The 24011-nt window shown below is 45.4% G+C and overlaps 1 protein-coding gene across 2 annotated transcripts in view; it reads right to left on the bottom strand.

The window, feature by feature from the left end:
* The window catches only part of BMPER (BMP binding endothelial regulator), a 216663-nt gene that overhangs the window by 153403 nt on the left and 39249 nt on the right, over nucleotides 1–24011 (bottom strand). For both annotated transcript variants that reach the window (XM_037041161.1, XM_037041160.1), the window contains exons 4-6: nucleotides 10986–11068; nucleotides 7530–7620; nucleotides 3518–3600 (exon numbers count right to left, since the gene is read on the bottom strand). In XM_037041161.1, the coding sequence (XP_036897056.1) occupies nucleotides 3518–3600; nucleotides 7530–7620; nucleotides 10986–11068 (257 nt within the window). The remainder of the gene's footprint in view (nucleotides 1–3517; nucleotides 3601–7529; nucleotides 7621–10985; nucleotides 11069–24011) is intronic.

Below are 24011 nucleotides of genomic sequence, written 5' to 3' on the forward strand. Positions count from 1 at the left end.
AACAGTCCCGGGGATGTGAAGTCCAGCACAGGAAACACAGTCAACGATGTTGCAATAACTATGTGTGGTGCCAGGTGGGTACTGGGAAGATCTGGGGGAGCGCTTTGTGAATACATGACTGTCGAACCACTATGCTGTACACCGGAAACTAATACAGAATCATACTGAATGTAAGCTTTAATTTAAAAGTATATTTAAAAAATAAAACCATTTTAAAAAAGAAAAACTAATGGGCTTTGGAAAGAGCCAGTGGTTCAGTGTTCCAAAAGTGTGTGCATGAATAGGAACATGCACATGTGTGCACATGCACATATTCAGAGCCCTAACAATGTGAACGCACATGTGTTTGTGTGCATATTCACCTCCATGTGTACACTTGGAGCTGCCATCATTGACTGGTGCTGCCCACACCCTTCCCCCTCCCCATCCAGTGCTGGCACCTGTGTTTCTTCCTCTTGCTGCTGGAGGCCACGTAGCCACCTCAGCGGTGGGCTCAGAATGGCACCAAGCCAACCCCCCCAGAGCAGACAGGAGTTGGTGTAACCAGGTCGAATCTTTCACCCCTCGGGCAGGAGATTCGGAGGCCTCACACCAGCTTGTAGAATTTGTCCAGCAGGAGTGAGCTCTGGTCACACACAGTGACACTCACCTGGTGACACAGCCTTGAGTGGCTGCCTCCTCACCTTGTTTCCCCTCCACACTCCCCAGCCACAGTCTCCTCCATCTCCCATGAAACTGCGGACACACAAATATTCATTTCGGGATCTGTTGCTGGGGCACCCTCATGCAGACATGTAAATGTGTGTGTTCATATTTATATTTATAGGCTTATTTACATAGATTTGTGTGTGTGCATATATAGTCATAGATACAGATGTACACACATATGAATAGGCACACACACATGCCAAAAGGCATGAGTGTGTTCATATCTCTCTATACAGAATATTGTTGTTTTTCTCCTTATCAAAGTGCAGCAGATCTTCTATAGACTCTTATTTTCACAAGGAAACCTGCAGCCGAGGCCCTTCCCTGGAACCTCCTGGGTGAAGCACCGGGCCTCACACTGGTGCTGTCCAAAGCCCTGTCCAGCTTGACCCTCTCATTCAGCGAGGTGGCTCTACACTCCCCACCCGCCTCTCACGCGGAAGCTTCCAAGGCTACTCCGGCCAGCACCGTCCAATCCCAGCCCTCACAGAGCCAGGCCAGGCCACACATCTGCCCTACAAGCTTCTAAAACAAACCTCTGCAAAGTGACCACTCCCAAGACAGGACATTTGCTGCCGAGACGTCTTCCAAGAGGAGAGGTACTACATCAATAGATGGCAAAATGAAAGAGTATTAAAAAGCAGGGTATTTTAATGACAACCTGCCAAAAAAGAAAGCTTACGCCTCAAATTTCTATACTCCCGAAAAACAAATCTACCCTGCTGACCCTCCCCTTTCCCGAGCTTACCCACAAATGACCTGCCTCGGGGCCTGCGCTCCATCCCCTCCTCCCTCACTCTGCAAGGGCAAAGACGAGCCTCGGGAACACAATCAAAGCCATGAGCTGCCCCTGAGGTGCTGAGGGCGGCAACATGGAGAACCAGAAAGAACACAGGATTAGGAATAGAAATGAATAAAAAATTAGATATGAAATACAGAAGATATTAGTTATGGGATATAGAAAATCAGATAGAATATGGGTCTGGAGAGAGCTCACTAAGCAGGAAAGCTTGGGCAACAAATTGCTTTGGATTTTTATTTCTTCAACCAAAAGTGAAAGCGGGACTTCCAGGGCCCTGACCTTGGCCCTCAGGTGTGTTTTGTTCAACACGCACTGTGTTTAGAAACACCTGCATTCTGAAAGGCTTGACTGCCCTGGAGTTTCTGACCCCAGCTCGTACAAGCTCTGTAGTCATTTCTGGTCCCCCCATTGGGTGACTTGGCATGACTGTCATAGCAAAACCTATGGGGCCTTCTGTCCTCCTTTCTGCCTCCTAAACGGCCTCCTCACGGAGGCTCACCTGCCGGCCTTGGCACCCCTTTCCAGTACAGACACAAATTTAAAATTTCCTGCTTAGCTGTGCCTTGTTTTTCCTCAATCTACTCCAAAGAATGAGAGGTATAAAAAAAATTACCAGAAAACCATACATCAATATGAAAGACATAAAACGGAGCAATGAGCAATATTTAACGGCAAATAGAAATTATTTACATTAAATATAACACAAAGCTATTTAACCATAATTAAGGAGAGAAAATACATGAAAATTGAAGCTGAATATGCAAAATCACGTTCATCTTCATTAGTAAATTACCTCTGTGTTTTTATATATTATTACAATCTGGTATATTATATACCTCATATTACATATGTTATATATATATCCCCTCCTTCTCAGTCCCCCTCCCTCCCCCCCCCTACAAACCCCCCTCACCCTTGGCCATGTTTCCTTTACTCCTGGCTCTCTAAGTTGTGTGCCGTAGGAAGGGGAGAGCTTTTGAAAAGACATGTAGAGAAATGACAAATGATATAATTTATGACAATCCACATATGATTCTACTTTGGTGAAATTACAACGCTAGTCTCCCATTATTTTTTAATATTCTGAGGTGCACACTGCATGTTCTTTATTACAAAAGACTAAACGCTTTAAAAATATATGGTGTAAATAACTGGGAACGGCTGCTTAAGACTGGGTTCCCCATCATCACCATGACCACCATCGTCACACATATTTTATTCCAAATTTAAAATACATACATAAAAAAGATCCCCTTAATGTCACAACATAGCCAAGTCCCTGTTTCACTGTCAAGCACTCGGAAGGTATCCTCAGTACATGAATTATACATCAACAATGCTTGCAGAGGAAGTCTGTGGCTCTGTCTCACTAATCCCTCCTCTGCGCTGGGTCCACAGTTTAGGGGCCACTTCCTCCTGTATGTTCCCCCCAGTGTAACTGCCCAATCCTCTGACCAGGTTCTGTCACCCCACAGGATATACTGAGGCAAGCTGCACCTAGCCCCATCTGCGTCCCATCTGACTCCACTCAAGAACACAACAGTCGCCTCAGTGAGAAGCTTCTTCACCCCAAGAGCAGAGAAATCCCGTCTTCCCCAAGAGGATGCCGAGTGGAGGAAAATCAGTCTCTTCCCTTCATTCTTTAGACCAGTGGTTCTGACTCAGGAGGGCCCTTGTTCTCCGGAGCACATGTGGCAATGTCGGCAGACATTTTGGGTTGTCGCCCTAAAGGGGTGAGTGATACTCCAGTCTAACGGGTAGCAGCCAAGGAGGCTGCTACACATCCCGCACTGCGCAAGACAGCCGCCGCCACCAAGGCCTCCCCAGCCCAGAATGCCAACAGTGCCAAGGTCGGGAAACCTGCTGCAGAGAAACAAGCTTGTCCCTTGGCTCCATGTCAGGAGGGAGAGAAGCAGAGACTGTAGGGAGAGTCGGGGCCACTCCTGGGAAGTCCCAGCGGCAATGAGCCCGAAGGAAAGTCCTGGGAACGCCCAGGGCGGTACTTACAACGCAGGAACACTTGGTGCACTTGTCTCCTTCCGGCTGAAAGTCCTCCCCTTCTCGGTACTGTACACCCTCAAACACGCAGCCTGGAGAGCAAAGAAAGGTTCAGAATGAGGGCGACAGCCTTTGCTCAGTTTGCCGCGATTCTTCCATCCACTGTTCATCCATTTCCCATCTCCACTTCACCTAGCAGTGGGGCCCCTTTAACCAGAGGACAATATTGCTTCATAGTAAAAAACAAACAAATAAACAAAAAATCCCAAAGAATACAAAGCACTGACATGGGCCCTGAAAGCCAAAGATGCTAGACAGCACGTAAGAGCCTGGACGTGGGTCAGCGTGGGGGATCTGTGCACAGAGGTGAGCCTGGCAGAGTCTGTGGGTGGGTCTCACCGTGACCTCACTGACCACGGCCAGGGAACCAAACAAAGCCCAGAAAGGCCAGGGGAGGCAGACAGAGGAGGAAGTCCCAGCAAGAGAAGTCCCTGATGAGATAAGGAACAAAAGGACACAAAGAGCTGCCCCTGGGTGAGCGCCCAGGGGTTGCCCAGCCTCCCCCAGGCCCTCTGTATCCCCCTCACACTTGATCTTCAAAGTGAGCCTGCAAAGTAGGGGCTCTTGTCATGGTTCTCATTGATGAGGAAGACATGGCTGAGAGCGAGAAGTAGCGCACCCAGCTGGCAGGTGGAAGAGCTGGGATTTGAACTCAGTTCTGACCCACTGGCCACAACAATGAGGCACCAAGACAAGAGGCAAAGGCAGGTCAGGAGATATCACACAGGTGTTCAGTCTTACTTTATGTCCTGTTAAAGGGGCTGTGACCCCCCCACCACGTCTGGCTAAAAATAGGACGAAAAGCCTGGGAGGTGTGTGCCATTCAGAAAGATGCTCAGGACATGAAAAAAGTTATATTCTTAACAGATCTCACAAGTGACCTAAAGCAGAGACTGCCCAGTAAGCCCAGGTCACACAGGAAAGGCCACGAGAGGACCATCTAATGATCTAATGTCCATCTAATGTGGAGAGGACCAGCTAATGGCAAAGCGACTTTCCTCAGGTCTGTCCTCTGGAGGCACTTTCCCAGAACAGCTGAGGGTCCTCTCCACACAGTGGACAGGGCTGGGGGTGACAGTACCAATGACCAAAATGCAGCAAAGAGGGCTCTAGCAAAAGATGAACTTGTGTCCCTGGGGTAAGTGTTCGAAGACCGCCAACTGAACTCAACAACAGAATCCACCAAATTCCTGAAGCAGTTGGTTCCTTCCAAGGAGAAACAAGCGTTACCCCTCCCCCCTAGAATGGGCTGCTGGTCCCACTCACTCTGAAGTCAGATATAGAGCCCTCTGTTCAGATGAAAGACGTGGAGACAAATGGCACCAAGTCCGAAGTGGCATAGCTGAGTGAAACTGGTTTGAAAGTCTTTTCGATGCCCACACACCCCCACCCACCACCTCCTTGCAGTCCCTACTGATGTGTGCGGACCTGATAAGCCTGCGCGCCTGCCAGTGGCTCTAGCTCGGCATTGTACACAATGGCAGGTACCCATCTAGTCCCCTCTTTTCAAAGGACACTGCCAACAAAAAAGGGTCTTCCATTTTCACATACGTTCACACCACTGGTTCTGTCATCCAGGTGGCCAGATGACGAACCACAACAATCTATGTTTGGCAACTTAAACAGGGAATTTTACATGGACATTCCATACAAACTCTTCCCATCCAGACTCACCATACTTGAGCAAAGAGTCTGAAGAAAAGGAGGGAGAGACAACCAAGCATGCCCTGGCATCTGTCTCAGGAAGAATCTGACCACAGACAGTACTTACTGGCCATTATGTGGAATACCATTCCACAATCAATGACCGAGGCCAGTCCTTCTGAATACCAAGGGCAATATCCCAAGACTTCCCCTGACTGTCCCTATCTGGACGTGGCTGTGTCCAGCCTCCCAAGACAAAAGATAAAGAACTCTGGATGTGGTCTCTTCTGAGTCTGCTGATTTGCATTCCCAAGGGTGGCCTTTGAAATTAAGGAGAGGGAGCAAAGTTGATTCTTGACTCCATAACCAAGGGCAAAAAGCCTGCCTGGGTGTCAGGGCCTAGTGTGTGTCCCTGCATGCTAATTGTAAACATCTGCCTCTCGAGGCTCCTGGAACCAAGCAGAACAGTCATCATGGCCTGCGGGTGGTGAGAGGCAGTACGACACAGTGGCTGTCTAGCCCCACCCCACCTTTGGCCTTTACTCACGAACGGGGCCCGCACTCGTGGGTCCAATTCCTTCCTCTGTGAAGTACGAATAGCACCCCCTCTTCCCTGGAAGGTCATGAGCACCCAGCAGCGCAGGATGCACAGTCATGGCGCTCAGCCTTTCATTCTCGGGAGCTCAACCAAAAACGGAATGGAGGAGTCAGTTGCTCAAATATGACGACTTCATCGGCTGCAATAAATTCACTCTCACATCTGTAGAACCACACTTTCAAAGGCAGCCAAAAAATATGACCATCTCCTGCCCGAGGAGAGATGTTACATACGCTGGGTTGAGTCTGTATCAATAAAGCCATGGTCTACTCAATGCAACTGAATTCATATGGAAGAGCTGTGATAATTTTTAAATCTGCACGGCGTAGAACATTTGCTCCGTTATCAGTCTCAGGCCTGGACCTATCTGGGAGGCCTGGGTCCACGAAAGTCAGAGAATTTGTTGGAATTGGTCTGCAACGCAGCCAGAGGCACCCATGTTTATTGTTTTAAAGCTTCCCAGGGGATGTTACTAGGCAGCCTAGAAAACTAGTGATCAAACTTAATAAAGATCTTTCAGACACTGAAGAGCATGGTTACATGATACAAAGCCTATTTAGTGCATTCAGAAGAAAAAAGTACTCAGGCAACCTCTGTTCGGTAGATACAAAATAACTGAATTACGGAAAGAATTATCAACCCATTTTTGGTCTTCGTGTGAGCTCATCCAATAATACTTCTCAGAAATCCCACTGTGAAAGAGAAGTTTGGCTCCGTAAAGACTGTGCAGGGAACTTAGGAAGGTCAGAGCTAGTGGAGAGGGAGTGTCCCTCCTGTCACTCAAAGATGAGAAAAGACTAGACTCCAGAAGGGACTCAGATTTACATGCATTTCAGGCCACATGGAGGAGAATGGCAGGAGCGTCCCCCCCACCCCCACCGTTGTCTTAGCGCTGTCCCACCCCGAGAGGTCCGCAGAGCAGGAGGCTCTGGGCAGATTAACCTCAAAAGCAAGGAGGAGTTGTGAGGATGGCCTCCTATGAGGAAAAATGCTCAGCAGAAAGCCCAAAATGCAGAACATCTGTCTACGAGTATGGGCCAGGGGCTTAAGGGATCAGAAAAAAATCTCTCACCTCAGAATCCCCCCAGCTGGTACCTAAGGGGAAGGAGAGACCGGGGAGACCTTTGGAATCCTGTTCAGGGAAGCAGGAGAAAACCCTCCAGCCCCTGAAAGGGAGGACCCTCTGCTGTTAGCCGGGCAGTGGGGCCCTTGGAAAGACAGTGGTCCAATTTGCTGCACCACAGTGAAAACTGAGACCAGCAAAAAAAAAAAAAACCCAGCTGACTTCATGGAGGGCCCCAGCTCTCAGTGTTCAGAAAACATCTGGTTACCTCATCACCAAGGCCAGCTCTGGCCAGCGAATTGCAAACCGAAGCAGTGAAAAGCCATTTCTGGTAGCAAGGAAAAGCCACAGGCTTTCCTTCCAAAATAAGCGTTTGCTGTGGCCCCGCGGGGTGGAAAGCGGGCCTCCCGAGCCTCAAGCAGCCACATGCCAGGACCTACAGCATGGCACGCTCATCCCGGGCTCACCAGAGAGTCCAAGCAGACATTTCTCTGCAAAGAAGTTTGCTCTCTGAATCTCCCAGGCACTCAGACATAAAGTGAGAACAATCCCAGGCAGGAAGGGAGAAAAACAGACGTTCTTGGAGAACTCGGAGGTTTCAACAGCATGGCGCTGTTCCAGGGAACACTGCAGCCTTCCCTTCCCGAGCGGTTTACCTGGACACGTGGGACAGCATGCTCCCAGGTGCTTGGAAGGGTTTTTACAGTGGACGACACATCGCACCTCAGACTCAGTGACAACGCCTTCCTGGAAAACAGGACATCGCAGGTGATCAGCCTAGAACTCCCCCTGAGGATTGACCAAGGAAACCGGAAAATAGTCCCAGCACAAAGCGTGCCAGGCAAGGGTCTGTGTCAGGTCCAGAGTTTTGGTTCGGTTCACACCCCAGTGAGGTCAGGTCTCCCTGGCTCAGCCCTTTGATACCTTTGAACTCAGAGGGCTGAATCTGTTGCTGCTAATCACCCCGTCCTGTGTCTTTCTCTTTGGCCTCAATTTCTTTCTGTCTGTTAAGTCTAGAGTTTGAGACCTTGCTGTCAGTCGGTAGCTGAGAGAACCTCGCTGTCCATTCACAATGGTTTGAAGTGTTCAGCCCTTACTGTATTTTCTGTAATTGTCATTATACTTAATTAGGAGGCAAAGAGTACAAGCCTCACATCCCAGACTGGCATCTGGAGGCCTACACCCTTACCAACCTTTTAGGAATAACGGGACCAGCTCCGCAATCTTGGAAATCGCACTCTGCCTCCCACAGAGCCTAGCTCTCCAGCATCGACTGAAGACACTGGCTGGAACTATTTTGAAGTTATAAGATACGCGTCAAAATAGAGACTGCAGGTCTTCATAATGAAATCAAATGACTCCTTTGCCAACTGATCTTGGGACTCTAATATTTTAATGTCAGTCAAAACATTTTTTAGATTAATTTTCAGAGTTGGTTTTTGAAGAATTTCCACCGTATTCTCTTCCTGTTTTATAAATAAATTTGTGTGTTTGTTCAGCCAGTCTGTTTTGAGGGGAGGTATAGCACAGGCTAAAAACCACGTAACGATTGGATGACTAGACAATTTTCTTCATCATGTCTGCTACTACATCATCTCAGTCCAACAGAGAAGGTTATATCCTGAATGTCTTCATGTCTGTCAGGCCTGAGGTTTCTACTTTCAGGGGAGCATATCATGGTCTATGTCACACTGGGGAAGAAAAAAAGGACCATAGGACACCATGACACGCAGCATCAAAAAAGGATCGGTGCTTTAGTGAAATAATTGAAACAATGCAAATGATTATGGCTCCAGATCAATTTCCCTTTATCTGCAATCCACATGGAGGATTCAGGGTAGATCCCAGCATGAACTGCCTTTCTCTTATCTTCAGAGTCTCTTCAGAGGTAAGAGGATATAAGAAATTCAACTCAAGTGGAAATAAGACAGGTCATTAAGCCAGCTGTTACCTGCCTGGCACCCAGCTGGACCCAGGATACACAGGTGCTTCCAGAAGTGTCTTCCATATCAGCCTCCTTGTTGCTCACAAGCACCCTGTGACACACTCCTATCCTCATTAGGTCCAGAGAGGCTCGGTCGCAAGTTCCAGGAGTGGCAGAGCCCATATTTTCCTTACCACAATGCACCCTCTCCCCTGTTACTGAATCTGCGCCCTTGAAGACAAGAGCTTGGAGAGGCTGCAACTGGGTTGTTCTGCATAGGAGCATCGTCAATGAGGCCATCCCTAACAGGTGCCAGTAAACGGTCACGGACCAGGTCTCCCCCCGAAGAAGGAAGAAGGCGCGCAGTAGTGGGAAGGCACCCGTCGAGCCGAGCAGCAGATTTTGGTACCTACCTTGATGTAGGTTTTGCTTTTGAGCAGGGCTTAGGCCAAGTTTTTTTTAATGGAAGAATATTAAAAGGCCAAGTTCATCTCAGAGAGGTAGCATTTCCTATCTGTGCTGCATTTTGCAGGTCAGCATTTCCTGACTCCCAGGGCTCTTGGTCTTTAGGATCTCTTCCAATAATGATTTGATGTTTCTACATCATTTTCTCTGGGCCCTGCTGAGTGGCCAGTGACTCAGATGATTGGCAATAGGAGTTTTGGTGCTAGTGAATGATGGTTTAATATGTTATTTGATCCTCAAAATGTTCTCCCCCAGATAATAGTTTTCATGTAGTTGAAACAAAGGCTTCATCCAAGTTCACCACTGGTCAACGCAACCTAAGGATCTTCAAGACCTCTGACTGCTATGTAAAGATGTTACACTACACCCCAAAAGGCATGCACTTGTCTTGTTTAAAAGGCATGTAATGGGGGCTTTCTGAATGTCCCTATCAAAGAGTGGATATTTCATTGGTCAAAAAGCAGGGTGGAATGCGGTGGTACAGATTTTAGAACAAATGGGGGCTTTTTATGCTTTTAAAACTCATTGTGCTGCCCTGGCTGGTATGGTTCAGTGGATTGAGTGCCAGCCTGTGAACCAAAAGGTCACTAGTTCGATTCCTGGTCAGTACACATGCCTGGATTGCAGGCCAGGTCCCCAGCTGGGGGCAAGAGGCAACCAATTAATGTTTCTCTCGAATATGGATCTTTTTCTCCCTCTCACCCTCCCTTCCTCTTCCTCTCTCTCTAAATAAAATAAAGTCTTCAAAAAAATGTTAGCTTAAAAAAAAAACTTACTGTGCTTGTCTCTTATTTTCATAAAGCTGATTGAACCTATAATCCAGAGTAAAAATTCAACAAATATTTGTTTGTTCCATTAATCTTTCATTTGCATCTGTTCTACCTACTACGTATGTTTTTCACAAACAACTTAGATTTACTACCTATACAAGCCGAATATTTAACTATATGAATCACTGAAGATCTACAAGTGAACCTGACCACTGCTGGCATATCATAAGGACGTAAATAGAAACAATTCAGATTTAAGAAAACTTAATGTAAATATACTTGAGATAAACTCAGAGAGAAACACACATTATTATATTAATCTTTCATTCTCTTTTACATGCAAAAGCATATCCTTGGACAGTGAAATGCAGCTAGGAGTAAAATGATTTCACGGCATCCTCTCTTCAGAGAAGAATTTTAAAATTATGTCAAAATTCAACATGTACTTTTTAAAGAGCACTTAAGCAACAAAAATGGAGCTTGAAAATCTTCCTGTGCTTCAGAACGTCAGAGCCACATCGAGTCCCCTCTTTTCTGAGCTCAGTGAGCACCAGCCACAGAGGGCTCCTTAGGTGCTGACCCGGTGGTCCTTACATTTGTTGGGTGAGATCATTGGGTTGCTTTGATTGAATATAGTGCACAGATTGGCTCCAATTCAAAAAGTTTTTCAGTCAAAGAAGGAAAGCATATATCCGCTCACAATACCTCTTTCTGCTAACAGGAAGGAGTTTGTATTTTGCTCACAGTTGATTCACAGGAAGACGCTGAGTTCTCCCCAAGGACACATGCATCTTCTCAAAGCTTTTTCAGGCACAACTGAACAATAGTGAACTATTCTACTGTGTGTTTCTGAAAGCAAGTTGTATACAATCTTTCTCCTGTGCTTATTCTGCTTCAGTGGACGTCACGACAAACATGTACAGGAATACAGTTGGGTCTTGGTGTTTTCTCACCTGGCACTGGTGCAGGACACAGGGTTCCACAGGACTCTGCCACTTGAAGGAGCTGTTATAAGTATTTCCTTCATAGGTGCAACCTAGACGGGAAACACAGAAGCAGAAAGACAGGCCAGCGATGAGTGTGGGTTTGTTTCCTTTCTCTTTGGAGCAAAAGAAGTTACGTCATCTAAGCCAGGACTTAGTGATCCTGGGGACCATCTGTGGTCACTAAAAACACAACTAAGCTTTTTAAATACCCACTTGACTTTCACTTACATTAATTCTTTGGCTACTGAGATTAACCACACAGACTATATTTTCAAGTGAAAAATCATGGGTTGATAAGCTCTCTTGGCCAAAACCCATAACCTCGCGCGCAACTTTACTTCTGCCTAGTGAAATAGGAAGGAGACGGTGCTAAAGCACCACGGGGAAACGGGACCTTCCGTGAGACTCAATGGACTCAACTATGCTAAAGGTCAGGAGGAAAGTTTAGAACACGGTAGGAAATAAAAGCAGAACATTAAAATATAGGAAATGATTGTAAACTCCTATACCAGCCTAAGACTCTTGACAAGCTATGATATTCGCCAGGTGAAAGAGCTGCCTCCCAGCTCTAAGAGCTATGATTTCATGTTTGACTAGGATTTTACCTTCAGACTGTGAACTAGATTAAGGAAATCTGAAACTATCAATGTACAGATTATCACATGTTAATTCCAAAATGGAAGCTATGCTCACTCATTAGAAACAATAGAAGTCAAAGGCCAGAGATCCTCAAAAAGGCAACAAGCCAGTTCACTTAAGTCCTTGTAGAAAAAGCCAAGAAATAAAGGTGCAGACCTGAGTGGGTGGCTCATTTGGTTGGACCATCAGCCCCGTACACCAAAAGGTCATGAGTTCGATGCCCAGTGGGGACACATGCAAGAGGCAACCTGTCGATGTTTCTCTCATGTCGATGTTTCTCTCTCTCTCTCCCCTCCCCTCCCATTCCTCTCTCCCTAAAATCAATAAACATATCCTCAGGTGAGGATTTTTTAAAATTTTAATAAACAAATAACTGAAAAAAATAACTGGCTGTGCCTTTTGGTGCTGCATGTCAGATCATCAGGAGCCACCAGGCAAAGGGATTCACGGGTTGGCATCTGACCACTAAGCCCAAAGAGTGCAGAAGCAGGAGCGCACACAGGGGATAATGCAGAGATAAAAGGACCTGCCGCCTCCGGACCAACAGCTGATGTCCGGCAAGCGCACATCGCTTTTACTTGTCCAAGATACGGAGGAGACTCACCTCCTTCCCTGAATTCTTTTAGATGCTGCTGTGGTAACAACAGCAGCAAACTCTCTTAGTACATACGATACAAACAGAATAACAAAGGACATCAGAAAATTTCAACAGACATTTTCATGGGCTTGGAATCATGATCTGAATTCCCAGGGCATTATGAATGATTAGCAGAGAGCTCTTCTCTCTAGTTCCTACAAATCAAACCACTCAAGTGCACAGCAGATTGGAAACAGATTAGGGAAATGCTTTCACTGTATATTTTTTAATTTCCTTTGTGTGAAGTGTTACGGTAATAAAATGTTCAACCACAGAACCCCTGTACACTACAAATGCTTACCCCAAACCGAGAAGAACACAGTGAATTTTCAACAATGAAAACCAACAGAAAACAGTTTGGGCCGGCATAAATCTTCCCGAACAAATGCACTTACAGCAGATGTGCCGCGTGCATGTCTGACCCATTCACACAGACGCACTCGGATAACAAACAGCTTGTCCTAGGGGGTGGGGAAATCAGAGGGCCAAATCCAATGTACGTTAAGTCCAAGTAAATACGAAACACCTGCCAAGTCCACCAGTGGAGTTTCCAAATATGTTACATATTTTCATCCTCTGGATTCAAAAAAAACTGAAAGAAGGGGTGATTCTATGCTGCTAATAGGGCAGGCAAAGCTGTTGCCTTTGTACTGTGGAGCCCTAAGGACGGAGAAGGAGCTTCAGGTCAAGAGACAGTTCCCAGCGGTGCCAGGTCTTGCGCGCGGGGCTCCCGGGGGAGGGAAAGGCCTCTCTGACTCCACTCCAGGTAGGGCAACAGGCCCCGGGGCAACTGGTCCTCAGTGCAGGGAGCCCAGCAGTGTTTTCTGCTTCCAATAAATGCCAGTGGGAAGTCTGGCTCCTCTACATGTAAAGATCAAGGTCAAGTTGTAAACTGCTTTATTGCTTAACTGCCCCTGTTCACATGTCAGTCAGCCTGCCACACCTGACTCCGTGTCATAGATTTTTCCCAAATGTTGAATGAGTCCAAATGATGGAACAGACTCAAAAACACTTGTTGTTATTTCTCCAGTGACTCTAACCCATCCATTTTCCTCCTGTGCGTACCCACCCTCCCAGCCTCGGCTAGTGATGGAGACTCCAGTACGCTGAGCCTTCTGGCAGATGTCATATCTAAAAGGATTCTAGGGAATAAAATAACTTTAAAAAGGATTTGTTCACTGCTCTTCGGTTCACATCCTAAGAAAAACGTTCTTCACGCCAGTCACTCTGATGAGCCAGGTGAAGACACATACACATACAATAAAAAAAGAACCTCGTGTTCATTCCAGAAGCACTTCTTGTTTTCCACAAGGCAGATTTCTTTCTAATAAATTCTGTTGGCCACACCTTCATGCTACTAACACGGCAGACCAGCAATATCTTGTCTCCATTTTTATTTAAACCCCACAGGAGTACTATACTAAATAACTGGTGCAGGCCAGGGTAGAAAGGGAGGCAAAGAAAATTTTCCATTATACATCGAGCCAGTGCTTCTCAAACGACCTCTGGTGAAGGACCAATTTGTTGCCTTTTTGTTCTCACAATCCAATGTGAACTAATACTTCCACAAAATATAATAAAAATTAATTACTAGAAAAACTAAATGTAAAAAACTAGCACAAAATAGAAGCCTAATGTTTTATCATTCTATGTAACAGACATAGGACTGCTCTGTTGAATTGTAAAAAGCATTTCTAATGGTTTACTCTCCATTTCCTCATTTATCTCATGGGAGACCAGCATGGTAGTCCTGTGGGTCATCAGGGACACACATAGCACATTTTGGTTTGTAGTGCATTGGGGGTAGATCATGGGATCAATCTTAGATATTTAGAACTAACAGCAAACTTATTGATAATATAGACTATCTCCTTCAGTTTACAGGGGAGAAAATTTGCACAGACAGATTAAAGTAGCTTGCTCCAAGTTAGAAGGCATTAGGTGCAAAACTAACACTAGAATCCAGGTTCTGCATGAAAGCCTCATTTTCACACCCACGTCTAAACTGGCAGTATTATTTGGACACTTCCAAATTCATAGTACCCTTTCCATTGAGGACTTAAAGGTCCAGGAGGAAAGCCAATACTACCCTTATAAAATTAAATGTGAGCAAATCCAGGAGCTAAATGAAAGAGTGGGTAAGTAGGGTTAGTAAATGAATGGTTAGGCAACCAATAAAGTAGCTTTTCCTTTGTCTTTGAATATTTTAACACAAACTCTCAATAAGGGAATTTATAAATGTCCGTTGGTTTTCTTCTGGCAGTAAAAAGCTTTGCAGGTTCCACAAGCTTCAATAAAACCATCCATACTGCAGCAGGAGGAAGTGGCTGGGCTCTGATGAAATGACTATACTCTATGTAAGCCAACGATTCTCAATCCAGGGCAGTTTTGCCTCCCCCACCCCCATTTCCTACCAGGGACTTTCAGAAATGTTAGGAAATATTTTCAGCTATCACAACTAGAGGATAAAGGTGCTACAAGCATCCAGTGGGTAGAGGCCAGGGATGCTGCTAAACATTCTACATTGCACCATAAGAACCAACCAGCTCAAAATGTCAGTCATGCCAAGGTTGAGAAACTCTGACCTAAGCCATCACATAGCCCTGGCTGGGTAGCTCAGACGGGTAGAGCACCATCCTGATATGCCAAGGTTATGGGTTTGACCTCTGGTCAGGGCACATACAAGATTCAGCCAATGAAGGCATAAATAAGTGGAACAACAAATCAACCTCTCTCTCTCTCTCCCTTTTTCTCATCACTAAAATCAATCAACAAAAAAATGTTATCATTGTATACAGCCAAAAAAGGTTCTTCTTAACAAAACTAAAATAATACAAAAACAAGTCTAGACTAGGTATACTTTTCTTTTGTATGTATTTTGTCTGTTTGTTGTTGTTATTAAATATTTTCAGAGTGAAGAAGAATTGCAGAGCATTTGTTTTTGTAAACATCTGTACTCTTAATAGAAAAACTTGGCCTGGTCAACAAGTCAACTCAGAAATGTGAAGCAGGAAGAACACAAACAAACTGAATCCACAATTAAGCAATAAAATCCACTTTTCCTATTACTTGTGACCTTTTCAATGGCCGTATTATCTCAAGGGAAAGAGAATACCACACACTGTCATCATTCTGTTGTTAAAATAGCTGTTAAATATCATCAGGACTATAAAAAAAACAGCAGTAGCCTTCTCCACCTACTTTCAGCCTTTTGCTCCACCTACTTTCATCGTTCTAACCTCAATCTGTTCATTTCTCAAGTTATCCTCAGCCTAAGAGCAGAGAACTGGATCTTACCACTACCGATAATTCAACCGTTGGTGCCCAAAGGCCCCAGGACGTGGCCCTCACTTACTTTACCAGCCCTTTGCCTTTATTCCTAGACCTCCATCCCTGGGATTGCATACCTTTCCTTGACCATCATGAACCTGAATGGTTCTTAAAATAAGTTCAAGTTCTTTAACCAATGCTATCGGGCTTCCACCTCCACCATCTCAGGCTGCAGCTACCCAAGTGCCCAATCCAAGGACATTCAATCTTTACCTTTTAGATCTTCTCTGTCACAGTGTGCACACACTTCTCTTCTGATACGTCCCCACATGTCTTCTAGAAGCTCTTTTCCACTTGCCTTTTCACTCCCCCCACACCTGCCTCCCCTAAGCCGCTGGTTATTTCTCACCTGAACTGTCACACAGGCTCGCTGACTGTTTCTCCTGGGAAGAATGGGGGCCTTTTTCAGGCACCCTCCTGCCCAGCTACAAGTGCGGGCTCTTTGCAGTGACTCTAGCAGTGACTCTTGTCCTCAGCCTGACTGAGGTGTAGACTGGTACCCACCTCCAACCTTTCATCTCCAGACCAACTGGATCAGAGTCTCTGGGAGAAGGAAGTGGAAGATAAATCCAGAGTGCACCCAGGATTCAAAACCACAAGTCAAACTTCTTGCCATATACAGCTCTCAGGCCTGGCAGGGACTCACTTCATTCTCTTACCTGCTGCTCGCACATTCCCCACACGGCAGGCATGCCCCACTGAGAATTCCCCCAAGTAGGAACAGGAGATTGCATCCTGTGGTTCTGCAAATGCCAGCCCCTTTTTGACAAACACAGATCTCAATCATTCCCTCCATCTGCATCATCCCCATAATGATGCATGTGTCACCCAGGTTCTCCTTCTTTATTTAAGTAACCCCTCCTTCAAGATCCAAGCCAAGGCCACAGGCTCTAGCAAGCCTTCCGCACACCGGGTCTGCTCCTATGCTCTTCCTCTGTGCACACCTGACCTCTGAAATGTCCAGGTCCAGGTCCCTCACAGTGCTTTGGGTGTAGGGGGTATGTAGTCATGTTTAATTTCACTGGTAGTAAACAGTAAGTCTCAGCACTTAGAGAGTCCTAAAACCCACGGAGAACACACGTGGGACAACATTCTCTGGACCTACTGTCTTCTCCTCTCTGCAGGTGGACCGTTTCAGCTCACGATTCCACCTCCAGAAACAGCAAGCTCTTCTGGATCAAGTCAGAGAGCAAGGCTTCGGTCTTCTCCCACCAACCCCCTTCCTCCTCCCTGGGCCAGGCGGGCTGGGATTGAGCACAATTAGGACAACACTGGAGAATCCCAGTACCTACCAAACCTTAGAAATGAGAAATGTATCAACACTTCCTTGTCCCTTCTTCCCATGGTGTTCAAGACTCAAATTCAGATAAGTTCAGAGGTATCTTTTCTTTCAAAAATTCACTTTTGCCCCCCAATTTACCAGTTCCTTCTTGTCTTTTGAGGACAATGCAGACTGTCAAAGTTACTTCAATTAAACCAAACTTGGGGTCTTTGAGATCAGTTCATGCCACATGGAGCAGAGCAGGCAGCTCTGCCAGTCTTTGCTGCTTCCGGCCACACCTGACAGCCACCCCAGCTCCCCGACTTGGCCAACAAGCCCCAGATCACCCCAGCCCCGCACAATTTGTGTAATGAACCACTTTTCGGATACTGTTGTCCAGAAACATGTGGAAGAATAATCAAAAGGGATAAACATAAAACCTGACTAGGCATCTAGGGCTTAAATCGTGTCATTAGGAGTTCATTCAAAACAGGCTTTTATTACTCTTCAAGGCTGTACCTACCATGGATCCCGCAGGCAATTTTACTTAGTTGGGGCTAATGGGAATTTTATAGTCCAACCATTTCCTCGATCCTAAAAGAAAGAATCAGACCCAGGAGCCGAGCCCTGAAAGAGGGTGCGTGCGTGCCTTCTTTGCCACAACATTCTTTTTCATAGCCGCTACGTTCTGTTTTCCAATTAGGAATTAAATACATGATTGAAACGAAATAATCAACAATAGAAAAGTAACTTATAGAAAGCTATTGTACTTAATTTCGATGGCTTTATGAATAAAACCCCAAATACACAGAAATAGCAGATGAGAGCGCGTGACTTGCCAATTCAGCTCACTTCACCAATAAAAAGCAGCACAAAGCCCCCCCATGTGACTTCTTGGGATTTCTAATCTATGTGTTTATTGAAGACTGTAAAGGGATGGAGTTGAGGTTTACAGAACCAGCCTCGTAACTTCCTAGGATTATGATATATACAATATCTGGCATTGATACTGAAGTAATAAAACAGATTCTATGAGCCGTAACTAATTCAGGACCCTATTTGGAAAAACGTGCTTTCAAACTTTTAATTAATACAAGAAAGGAAACACACAATGCATTAGGGAAAAACATACTTGCAACAACTGTTTTCCATCAGCCACACTGCCCAGTGTGCCTGCATTTGATTGATGGCTACCATTGCCACTCCTCAGTGTCGGGGCGCTTCTATCCCTGGGCAGAGTCGACATGGCCACTGCCCTTTCACCCTCAGCACCCCACTCTCCAACAGCCGACACCCGCTGCTTCTATGGGCGAAGAGGAAAGAATGAAGCAAAAACAGGGAAGGAAAAGAAAATGAAAGAGACTGATCCTCGCAGTCACAAGGCTGGTTTTCTGAAGGGGGCAGAACCATGTTGGCAGCTGTGGTGCTCTCCAAAGATGCATCCCAGAAAACACGCTCATAAACACGACGTAAATGCCCCTCCGACAGGAGACAAGGAAAGGAGGAAACGAAAATCATCGCGTAATCATTTCCAGGGGAGGCATCACTCTTGAAGGTGTCACGTGTGATTGACGATGTTATTCTCACCAAGTGTTCCCCTCAGACACAAAACACTTCACCCCTCGTTTTTAAAGTGAGAAAACCAAGAGTCACAGACGCTGAATCCCTTCATCCAGGTCCCTCAAACGCTCTTTTCATCTTACTCTGAAGTTCATGCTCCTCTCACTGTTTGAGTCTGGCCAGGTACCTGTAAGAAGCTCGGAAAGTGCTGAATTCAAGAGTGAAAATGATATCCCCAGGGAAGATGACACGGTGCCTTTCAGGAACACTGACCATACCTCGGCCATGTCTGAAAACCAACAGGATAAATTAAAATGCAGGTTTTGTGGCCTGCAGAACCCGTTTTTGTGCATGTACGGTTAAACTGTTCTAAAGGCCTGGACCTTTGGCCACCAGTCATGGTAGGTCTGAGGCCGTCTGACATTATGAAGCAACAAATAATAAGATCGATAGATTAAATTCAGGTTGGACTCAGGAGTTTTTCAAACCAGGCGCATGTTTCGTAGTTTGGGCTGCATGGCAGCAGCCAGAGAAAATAGAGTTTACTTGAAGACAGCAGAGCCACCAGCAACCTCATGGAATAAATGACGGTGGCAAGCAACAAAAAGCCATGAGTGGAACTGTCAGCTTCCCCAGAGTAATTTCAAAGACGCCAATGCAAATCTCTTTGACGAGTGTAAAGAAGGAATGAGTTACATAGGCCACACATAGGAAATGCTGTCTGTGTGGTGAATGCGACGTCTGGCACAACTTTCGGCCTTTGAGAAGCATATTACACAGAGGCAACCTTTATGCCTTTGCGGTTGATTAAATAAGATGTTTAAGGCTCACGGCAAAAAGAAAAAAAAAGCAGAAATATCTTATACCTCTCTTTTCCTCTTTTCTTTTGAAATAATCACAGACTCACAAGAAGGTCCACAGCTGTACAGGGAGGTTCCACACTCCGCTCACCCAGCCTCTGCCACTGTTAACATCTTGCATAACTCTACTGCAAGGTCAAAATCAGGATGTTGACCTCAATGAAGTGTGCATTGGCATTTTTGTTACACTGGCAACACAGGCAGACAGGGGCATTAAGGAGAAAAACTCACCCTCTCTAAAAACAGGACAAAATTGAAAGAGACCTTAACCTAGCGGCAGAAGCTGTAGAGGAGAGGGCCAAATACCTGGTAGGAAAAGCAGTCACTGATCAGCGTGGTCAGACTCGGAGATGAATGAGGAGAAATCCCCAGCAACAAAGGAGCCCCCACCTCATCCAACATGGAGTGGATGGGGGGGCAGGGGGCTAACGGAAGCTCTGCACCGCCAACCTCCTGAACTTCCAGAGTCAGAGAACTGTGGATTTCTGGGTGTCAGCTTGTCAACAAAGGCTTATCTTTGAAAACTGTATGGCTTTGGTTAGTGATATTTGTTAAAAAGAAGAAAAATGCCAAACACCTGGCGCATACCCGGTGGCATGCTGCTGATGGCTGGCAGCCAGCTCTATGAGAGAGAAAAGGCCTGGAGTTCTCCCAGCATGGTCGTTTTGAGTCCTGACACATCACACTGACCAGGGAGTGAGGAAGACAGGACTACAACGCAATACTCCCAGAGGAATTTTTTACTTTAACAGCAGAGGCTACTGGGCCCGTGAAAGCTTTTCTCTTTCCTAATAGCAGGCCAAGATCATTTCGCTGCAGTTTAGGGTGTTTTATGGGCATGAGAAACCATGCTGCTCATTCTACATATGTAGATAACGTGTGTAAGAATGCCAGTGCTACACCTTTTCAGTTTTGACATTATCTGTGGCCCTCCTCCTCCTAAACCTTGTGTATACAAACTCATAATTCAACCAGGAGAACATCCATTCCAGTGGCTCCCAAGCTCCCCACCTTAGGGGCTAATTAAGAATGCAGACATTTAGTGAAAACAAACCAAATATCCACAGATAGATGAATAGGTGAACAAAATATGGTATATGCATACAATGGAATATTATTCAGCCTTAAAAAGGAATGAAATAATGATATATTCTACAACAAGAATGAACCTTGAAGGCACTATGTGAAGTGAAATAAGCCAGACACAAAAAAACAAATACACCTGGTGAAGGTCAAGTCCCTATAAGTGGCAGAGTAGGAAACTGATTCCATGTCTGATTCCAAGTCCAGTCCCCTTTCACTTCATCCTTCAGTCACTGAGGCTTGCTGTGACTACCCTCCAATGCACAGGTCCCAAGACACAGAAGTTACCTATCTTCCTTCATTTGTGGCCTTGCTTCTAGAGGTCTGAAGCTGTTCCCCATGCATCTACAGCCTCATCACGGTGGCCATACCACAGTCTCCAGAACTCAAAATATCAGAACCTCAAAGTGCATTTTCAAATCCAAAGCCTCTGCCTGTCCCAGGCATGGCTCAGAGAAAGCCCAGACATTTCCAAGTAGTCAGAAGGCTGCCTCATGTGTTCAGCTTCAGCTGGCCAATGCCCGAGCACGTCTGCAGATAAACATCTTGAGCCCTTTCACTGCTAAGCTACTGGAAACATAATTAGCTGGCTCTGGCTCTGTGAATAAGCTCATCTGAGTGAGGAAGGCACTCAAGTTCATAGACATAGCAATGTTCTTTGTTCACCTTCATTATCACGTCAGTCCTGGTAAATGCAAGCCTCTCTATCAGACAGAATTTCATGGCAAACAAATGCACGTGAGCTTTCAAGATGAAATCGCTTTCACAAAGCAAATCTAGAACACTGGGTGTTAGAAAACAGTGACCACTTCTGAAGAGACTGAGGTTATTCTTTGATTAAAGCCCAGTAAGAATGGTTATAATTGCATCCTGATGATCATTTTAAAAATAGTAAATAGGTGCATTGTGTATTCATACATCTTTATAAATGGATACAAGTCACTCCTACAGACATATGTTCAATGTTGCAGTTGCCAAGGCGCTAGCTACCATGGGAAATCAGTTCTTTCCTGTAGTTCCTGATCATGCATCCAAACTTCACATTCAGAATACCTTGCTTTATTTTGCCCAGCCTGACAGACACCATGAAACAATGCCAGCAGAACCCTCAGAGGAGATGTTTGTATTCTAAGATATTTTGTGGTGATAAGCATCACTGTGATTTCACTCCACAGTGGAATACAAGACAGAAGGGGAGAAATCCTCCTCAAGTGCAGAGCGGTTTGCTCCACATGGTGGGCCGGGTACAGGCAGACACAGAAGTTCTAAGAGCAGCTGCGGAAAACTCAGATCCAAACTAGACATGCATTTTATGTGATGTTATCAAAGAAAGAAGACAATCATATCAAACTGAAGGTAATTAGAGGATCTGAAGTCATAACTGCATAATATACTTGGTAACTTTGCAGAATACAATGAAAAGATCTCCTAAAAATTGCATGTAAGGTATCACTATGCTTATTAGTCCTGAAATATTCTACAGCCACCTCCACATGAAAATACCCAGACGCCATGATGATGTGGAGGATTTTTTTTTACCTCCATGGAATTTAAGTGAGGAAATATTAAAAGGAGCTGGGACTGGTGTACAAACATTTAAGCATTTTTCTTGCAAGACGAGGCACGTTTAAAGTGGTATGGCCATAGACTCAACCATTTTTCATTCCTATTTATCCACTCTTACTCACCCCCTACAATCTCACTCAGCTTCTTCTGTAAGCCCCACAGAATTCCAAAAAGGACACAAGATGTGTTAAGATGTATATGGCTCAGAAGCAATACACTAAATATGCAGTTGATGTCATGAGACGTGTATGGAACTAGGAAGACTAGAATTTAGCCCCAATTTTCCTATCTTTTCCCCACTCCCCTCTCCCCAGAGTATATATTTCCAGGAGGACATTTAACTGCTGGATGCTAAGCACAAGGATCGCAGCTGAGAATACTGTGGTCCCTGCCCTCGAGGAACCTCCGGCTCAGTGGGAGTTAGAGAAAATCAAACTGCTAAATCACAATTGTGCCAAGTGTTAGGGACAGATCCTCAACGTTATGGCAAGTAACCCCGGGGGCCAGGAAGTGATGCCTAAAGTGAGAAGTAAAGAAAGGGTGCGAATGACAGAGGGTGGAAAAGCTGCCCAATCAGAAGGAGCAGTGTGTCCAAAGTTTCACGACAGGAAGTCTCCTACCTGAAGGAGTCCAGGACAAGAGGAGGAGAGAGGGATAAGCAGGAGCCAGAACTTTCAGGGCTTGGTGGCCACCTAACCAGTGCAGAGGGAATGGCTAAGAGTTGGACTTGCCAGCACTTACTGTGTGCAATGATGTGCCATAAGCTCTCTTCTAGCCCTACACGCCATTCTCCACAGAGGCATCCACCTGCCATACGTCCTGGAGTGTCTCGGAGTATGGCTAGTAGAATTCTAAGGCAGTCCCCAGTATCACCACTCCCTGGCACACTCACTGTATGAAATCCCCTGCCCTTGAGCACGAGCAAGCCTTGTGCATGTGATGGATGTCCCTCCCTTGGTTAGGTTACATCATGTGGCAAAGCTGACGAGATTTTGCAGGTAAAATTAAGATGCCTCATCAGTTTGACTTTGAGTAGTTAAAGAGGACAATGATCCTGAGTGGGTCTGACCTAATAGGTGAGCCCTTAAAAAGAGTCTATGGGCCAAAAAGATGTTCTCCTCAAGGAAGCAAGCCATGCTATAGCTGCAAGGAACTGAGTTCTACTGACAACAATGTGAGCTGAGAAGATGACCTTGAGCCTCCGATGAGATCCAGCCATGGTTGACCTTGTTTGTAGGCTTGTGAGACCCAGCAGAGACATGCCCAGAATCCTAACCCATGGAAACTGTGTAATAATGAATGAGCATTCTCGTGGCATAACCTGTTATACCTCAGTAGAAAATTCATAGACTGGGCATCAGCAGCTGAAGGCTGGGGGCCAATGGAGAGGACACCCAAGTTCTGATGGCGGCACTTTGCATGTGAATGGACAGGGAGACCAGGGCCCCCAGCCTCCTCTGTCACAACGAGGAACACTCTCAACTTGCCCACTTTAGACAAGTGAAAGCCAACTCGCCCCGAGACAGCAGCAAGCCTGGGAAATCTGATCTTCGAACGTAAAGACAACCACAAACTCTCCACTTAAACAGCCTTCCAAAACCCTACAGAATCTAAAACTCAGAGGCCCTGAATAAATGGATTGGGACAAATTTGACAGGGAAAGCTGATCTCTGTTTTAAATTTTCTTGCTAGTTTTAACAATAAAAATAGATTTTGTAAAGGATGATTTTAAAGTTCATAAAATCTTTTCAAATAAATAGGGTCATTTTTATTTAAATGCCAAAATAGCCTGGTTTATATTATGGGAAAATAATCTATGAAATACAGCTTTTTATACATCTTTTTTCAGTTAGAGAAAAGAAGAGCAAAAAAGAAACCCCTGTAGTTTTTTTATTTTATTTTATTTTTCTCATCTTTAAAACATATTACCAACCCCCACTCAAATTCCTGGGCTAGGTAGATAAAATTAGTTGTACTATTAAAGGTTAACATAGTCATTGGTTAAAATATATATGCAGGCATTCCATAATCTAACAATTTTCATCAAAAAACACATC

Source organism: Sturnira hondurensis, unplaced genomic scaffold (genome assembly GCF_014824575.4).
Source record: "Sturnira hondurensis isolate 20B ecotype Veracruz unplaced genomic scaffold, ASM1482457v3 Scaffold0002840, whole genome shotgun sequence".
Taxonomy (NCBI): domain Eukaryota; kingdom Metazoa; phylum Chordata; class Mammalia; order Chiroptera; family Phyllostomidae; genus Sturnira; species Sturnira hondurensis.